This window comes from Danio aesculapii, chromosome 2 (genome assembly GCF_903798145.1).
Source record: "Danio aesculapii chromosome 2, fDanAes4.1, whole genome shotgun sequence".
Classification (NCBI taxonomy): domain Eukaryota; kingdom Metazoa; phylum Chordata; class Actinopteri; order Cypriniformes; family Danionidae; genus Danio; species Danio aesculapii.
The window spans coordinates 6,213,005-6,220,005 of record NC_079436.1 but is presented as its reverse complement, the minus strand read 5'-3'; the positions used below and the strand labels follow the sequence as shown (position 1 = coordinate 6,220,005).

The window sequence follows — 7,001 nt, the reverse complement described above, 5'->3', positions numbered from 1 at the left end:
AGCATATGTTTTTAGTTCATTGTAATTTAGTAAACTAAGTTAATCATGTTCTAACTTAATTTTATAAGTTACACAAGCTGTTTCAAGTCAGTTTAACATAATATAAGTTCAATGGACTCAGGACTGGAAAAATATAAGGCAACCAGGGTTGTCTACAGCTTGAACATTTGACAAAGTATGCAAAAAAACTATACATCTCTTGAAAGATTTGTTTTATTTGGATGAATCTAGAGACCTTCATGATGATGTTGATGTACATTTGTGAACACAAAATCATTTTTAGTATCATGAAAATTTTCTCTATTTGGGAGGGTTTGCATCCTGAAATTAGGGGTAGGAAGTTGAAGGCCTCATGTGACGAAGTAAATAAATCCCTTTTTCTTGAAATCTTTTATTTGGTTGTTTGCTTGCATGTCATTAAGAATTTAAACATGGATAACATGTAGAAAATTACATTACTAAAAGAAAAATGGCAACTCTGAACTTCGGTAACTATAGTTGCCGGTGGGCTTAAATGGGTTAAGCAGGTGTGAGTTGGAGGTGGTTGGAGCTAAACTCTGCAGAGCTGAGGCCCTCCACGAATTGAGCTTGAGACCACTGACTTAAACTAAGTATATTCCACAATATTAAAATCTATCATGCTAAATAATAGTGTAATTTTACAAGATTCTTTTGTTAAAAACTCAACTTAAACATAATACGTGCTTTCTGAAAGTGTTCTCTCATTTTGATTTGTGCTCTTTTTTCAAATATCTGAACAGGAGGTGACTTAGCTGTTTGTTCATTCATTCATTCATTTTTTTTTCGGCTTAGTCCTTTTATTAATCAGGGGTCGCCACAGCGGATCAAACTACTTATTTAAAATGAGCTGAAACAACACAATTCTTTAGGTTTTTATGGGGAAAACCTAGTTGTTTTATGTTCAATCCTCTTAAATTTGCATCAACTAATAAGTTAACTTATTCATGTTGTCCCAACACAATCAATTGTCTGAAATGCAGGAAACTGTTACTTGCACTGTATTGTTTACAAATTATATCTTAAAACCAAGACTCGTACGACAAGGCTTAGCTGAAGTGCATGCTGCCTTTAATAAAATAGCAAGAAACCAAAAACATAGTTCACAAAAACAAACATGATTCCATAAATAAATAATGTTCAAATACAATAAATAACTTAATAAATAATAATTCCAATTAGTCTGAGTAAACAAAAGTGGTGAGTGTGCTCGGCCTGTAAAAGCAGCTTGTTTGCTATTTTGTCAAGATGTAGTTGAAAACTCGATTTATTGTTATTGCTCGAAGGCTGAACCCCTTTAGGATTTTACACAGCTTCAGTCGTTCTTGAAAAGATTTTTGATGATCCATGGATGCCTGAAGAAGAAAAAAACAATCACATTTACAGCAGGATTAAAAAAAAATGATTGAAAATGTTACATTATCAAGAAGTATAACATTATTTTACCTTGGCTGGAGAGTTCTCCGTTACAGAGACAGAGAAACAGTTCTGTTAAAATAAAAATAAAAAAAGGAAATACAAAGTGTAAAAGAGGCTCATCACTTAACATCAATGAAGTAAAGTAAGGTAAAGTGAAGTAAAGTAAAGGCTTATTTTACCTGCATGACATCCTCAATGCTTCTGACTACAGTTGTGGTGAGCTCAGGTTTAGAGTAGGCTAGAAATGTTTCCCGATAGTAGTGGAGATCTTCCAGAATTCTCTGTAGGCATTTACTCTACAACAATAGATGTGACAATTTGTTAATGTATCAGAGAAAAGGCATTGGTAAAAAGTAGACTAACTGGGGGGTAAAAGGTTAAATTACCTCATCTATATTTACGATTGCACAGTTGGAGTTCTGTTGAGGGAAAACCAAGTAATATGTGTTAAATTGTGGTATGGGTTTTGCTGAATGTCATCAATCTACACACTGTAGACCCCGCTATTGTCTTTACTAAAGATATTAAGTTAATATTTCTTGACATTACTTAAAATACCAAGTTTTGGCATTAAAACTTAAACAGGTGTGTTTAAATTACTCATTAGGGAGCAAAAAACTTTTAAATAATAGTATAAGTTCTCTGAACTTAACATTTTAATTTCTTTAAATTCACCATGTTTCTTTTTTAAAATGATTGGTTGTGCTTGAAATTCTGCCTTGACAACCGCGCTGATTGGTCGATATATGTTATATGACACAAGGTGGTCATTTTGCTTGTGATGCTACACTTTGCTGAAGCGCAGCAGGACAGAGGCACTACCTAAACCCTTCTGACGAAAGAGAAAAATTCAATTAATAAGTAGATATGCAAATGCTTATATACATTTTTCTTAATTGATGCAGGGCGACACGGTGGTGCAGTGGGTAGCCGTGTCGCCTCACAGCTAGAAGGTTGCGGGTTCGAGTCCCGGCTGGGTCAGTTGGCAGTTTTATGTGGAGTTTGGGGTGAGGTGTTACGAAACACCAACATGGCGGGCCCAGGGAGTAAGTAAAGAATATAAAAGCTGAAAAATTTGGAAGTTTAGTCTAGCTATTTTAAGTTATCTGTAATTAAACATTTAGGTTAATTAAATAAAGAGACCACATTTAGACAACTCAATTAATTGAGTTGTCAATTTCCCATTATTCAAACTCACTGAGGGAATCACTTTCCTCAAATCATTTGAGGAGTCTCAATTTATCAGGGTTTACAGTGCACACTGTAAAATACAATTAGTTGCTTAAAGTGAGTAAACCCATTGAGTAAGTAAACCCATGCACTTAATTTGCATAATGATGCACATAGTTCATTTATTTAAAGAGTTAGATCACCCAAAAAAAATATTTTGGTTAGTTAATTTATCATCCTAATGTCATTCCAACCCCCCGAGACTTTTGTTTATCTTCAGAACACAAATAGGGTACATGCATAGCTAGTGTTTCTTCCCATACCAATAAACTTCTGGAGAACGGCTAATGTGACTTTTTTTTTATTTTATACAGTTCCTTTTACAGCGTTGATGTTGTAATGTATTTAAAATATAATCAGCTAAATAGACTGAATTAGTCTTAATTTAGACTTAGACTTAATTCAGTACTTTTTGTACAATCTGAGACCCCCTCTATATTGTATATCAGTCAGGCAGTGAAGATCATTGGTTTTTAAAGAAAACAGACCTTCAATATGCCGATTTTGTAACGACATACAGTTCACTGGAAGCGCTTGCCCAGGTTACTGCAAAATTAAAAGTCCCTCTGCATACTTCTGCATTTACCCTGTTAAGATGTTTTCAATTAAATCTGAGAGCTCCCTCATCCTCCAGAAAAATACTCATTTAAAAACTCTCACAACAATTCATCATTTCTTGATTTAGTGGCTAATATTAATTAGTACGATTGCATTCATACATTTACATGTTGTGCAAATTTTCTTATACCCCCAATGAGGGACAGGGTTAGGTGTGAGGTTTGGGGCATGTCTCCTTTTACAAGCTTTCATATGAATGACATTGTATGAATGTGTACGAATGAACCATTTTTCTGACAATACGTGCACAATATGCTGACACTGAGAAGAATCTGTTGTTATTTTTGTTTTATGTGCACACAAAAGTTTTCTTGTAGCTTGATCATAGTCCGATTGAACCACTGAAGAAACAAACTACTCTGATGTTCATTTTGCTCCCTTACGGGATTTTCAATGAGTCTAGACCAGGGGTGTACAAACTCGATCGTAGAGGGCCGGTGTCCTGCATAGTTTAGCTCCAACTTTCTTCAACACACCTGCCTGAAAGTGTCTAGTATACCTAAAAACAGCTTAATTACCTGATTCAGATGTGTTTAATTGGGGTTGGGACTAAAATATACAAAAATACACATGATATCAAAACTAACCATACTGATTTTGTTAGCTCACACTGCATTATTATCTTGTGAAACTGGGATTCTTTTTTTAAATATTTATAAGTTTAATAAGTTTTATTTTCTAATTACTTTTGTCTTTGCCATGATGACAGTATACAAATGTTAGTAGATGTTTTGCAAGATTAACTAATTAAGCCATTAAACTGCATGCAAGTTAGAATAAGTCACATTATTGATAACAGTGGTTTGTTTTCTGTTACCAACTGAAAACAATGAAAGCAAAAACAATAATTAAAGGAACTAATAATATTCACTATAACAGGTTTTACATAAACATATACATATATATATATATATATATATATATATATATATATATATATATATATATATATATATATATATATATATATGATGTTTAACAGAGCAAGACAATTTTCACAGTATGTCTGATAATATTTATTTGTTTTATTTCAGCTATACAATAAAATAGGTTTTACATTTTTTTTAAACCATTTTGAGGTCAAAATTATTAGTGGCTTTTAAGCTATATTTTTTGTGATAGTCTACAGAACAAACCATCATTATACAATAACTTGCCTAATTACTATGAGGTAAAGCTATACTTTAAAACCCAAAAAGTTAAGGTAACTCAAACCATTTGAGGAAACCGATTGCAACAAACCATTTAAATTTAAAAACTAATCCTAATGAGTACTGTGAACTTAATCCATTTGAGTAAATGAAGCAATTTGAGCACAGTAAAACCCAATAAATGGAGAGAACTCAAACCAACTGAGTACTGTAAAACCCAACAAGTCAACTCAAACCATTTGGGTAAAGCGATTGCAACAAACCATTTGAGTTGAAAAACTAATCTACATGAGTACTGTGAATTTACTCTATTTATTTATAGTAATGAGCTATTTAATTAACTCTTTATCTCAGTTCAAAACTTTTTTAAAAGAGTAGAATCAACTTTCAGTCAATTTTAAGTTAACTACGCTCATTTCATTTGATAAAGTTGACTGTTGGGTTTTCCAGTGCACATTAATGTTTAAATTTTACTAAAATAACACTGATTAATATATGCATTTGTAAATATATTGTTATAAATCCCAGTAGCAATCAGATTATTGAACACGGATCGATAGTGTGCTTACGTTTTACTTGTATGTAATTATTTAGCATGTTTGCTTATTTTAGAATTTGTATTGTGTCAGAACTTGCTGAAGTGCTCAGTGAGTCGACAGAAAATTTCCCCTTGAGGGACATCAAAGTATACAAACAAACAAACAAACAAACAAATGTATATCAGGGTTAATATACCATTTAAACTTAGTATTTATAATGGCTCAGTAAATCTGCCATTCACAAATACTGAACAAAAAAAATTATGGTAGCCTTATAATAATAATAAGAATGAGAATAGTAATAATACACTGTAAAAAATGTTAGACTCCACACAATCGATTTGTGCTGAAACACCATGAATAAATTAAGTCAACTTATTAGTTTTTACAAATTTAAGTGGATTGGACATAAAACAATTAAGTTGTCCCAAAAAAAGAATCGTATTGTTTCAGATCATTTTAAATAAGTAGTTTAAACAAACAGCAAATGTCTTTTTTTGAGTGTACTACTACTACTTATAATAATAACAATAACTTAACAAATGATTATTAGTATTAGGCTATTAATATTATTATTATTATTATTATTATTATTATTAAAGTATCTTACATCCACCAGAGGAGCATTCAAATGTAATTTGTTATTGTTATTTACTGTTGAGATCTGATATTGTGTTGTCCGAAAATGCCACGAAATGAATATGATTTTACTACGATAAAATCACTTGCCAACCTTTCATGTGTAAATATTTACATTAATTAGCCTATAAATGACTGTAAAAACGATTGTTACTTTTGTTGATTATTATTATTATTATTATTATTATTATTATTATTATTATTATTAAAGTATCTTATATGCCACCAGAAGAGCATTGAAATGTAAGTTTAGTCTTTCTCTTACCTGTGGTGTGCAGACAGACACCGTTTGCGTCTTGAGGTAAACTTCAGCGTTTTGCTGCGAACAGTCAAACCCGCTGAACAAATGGTCCTGTGTGCGGATTATGAATCGTGTTATTACCTTTCAGACAGCGCAAGTGTATGGTAGGCTATGTGCTAGTCCTATTAAATAACACTCACCCTCTCTAGTACCGCCGACACGTTCCAGAGGAGAGAGCGCGCGAGCGGGTTGCACGACTTTCCAGTGAGACCCAAAACTGGAGATTTAAACCCTCCGACCGGACCGGCGATAGCACAGCGCCACAGCACACAGCACAGAATACCACAGAGGGCAAAATCTGTAACAAAACACCACATTTCACACATCCGTGACAGTTAAACTGGAGGCGGATTCGACTAATAAAATCTACTTACAATAACAGAACCTGGACAGCATTGTTGCGTTTAGAAGTTGTATTTTCTAATGTTTAGGATCAAAACGAGTCCTTTTATAAATGCTATGAAGGTATGGGAGTTTCCTTTGCAAAACATGTGTGCTCATGGGTTTTGTAATTTCCGCGGTATTACAGATGTTGAGTCCTGGAGCTGCTTGCTTGCATGGGAATTAACGCACGTTTCGATTTGCACCGTCAGCTCTCACAGTGTGTGTGCAGGATAAGAATCTTCAACCTTCTTTATCCAGTAAAGTCCCCTTCGTTAGTGACACTTTCATCCAGAATTTTAATGAAGCATGTTCTGAGATGTCCAGATGTAGCATACTCTGTTTGTAACAACTTTTAACCTTAAAAAAAGTTCGACACAGTGCCTTTTATAAACATGTTGTCTGGGTTGGTGTTATATTACACTTCTAATAAACTGCCAGTAAACTGCCACTACTGCTAATAAACTGCCACTACTTTTATTATATATATATATATATATATATATATATATATATATATATATATATATATATATATATATATATATATATATATATATATATATATATATATATATATAACAGACTAATTTTTCTAAATATAATTTCTAATATTATTTCACACTATTAAAACGGCAATAAAAGTCACTGTTAAACTGTAGAGTCAAAAGTTGACAGAGCAGAGATCAACATACCATAGTGCAA

The 7,001-nt window shown here is 32.7% G+C and overlaps 1 protein-coding gene across 1 annotated transcript; it reads right to left on the bottom strand.

Annotated features, from left to right (window-relative positions):
- Positions 1–1,205: 1,205 nt before the first annotated feature.
- zmp:0000001127 (interleukin-12 subunit alpha) lies at positions 1,206–6,374 on the bottom strand. Its single transcript, XM_056465814.1, has 6 exons — positions 6,056–6,374; positions 5,880–5,966; positions 1,824–1,856; positions 1,617–1,733; positions 1,465–1,506; positions 1,206–1,373 (listed from the first exon to the last, which is right to left on the bottom strand). The coding sequence occupies exons 1-6, from the start codon at positions 6,239–6,241 to the stop codon at positions 1,254–1,256; spliced, it is 585 nt and encodes a 194-aa protein (XP_056321789.1). The 5' UTR covers positions 6,242–6,374; the 3' UTR covers positions 1,206–1,253.
- Between the last annotated feature and the right edge of the window lie 627 nt (positions 6,375–7,001).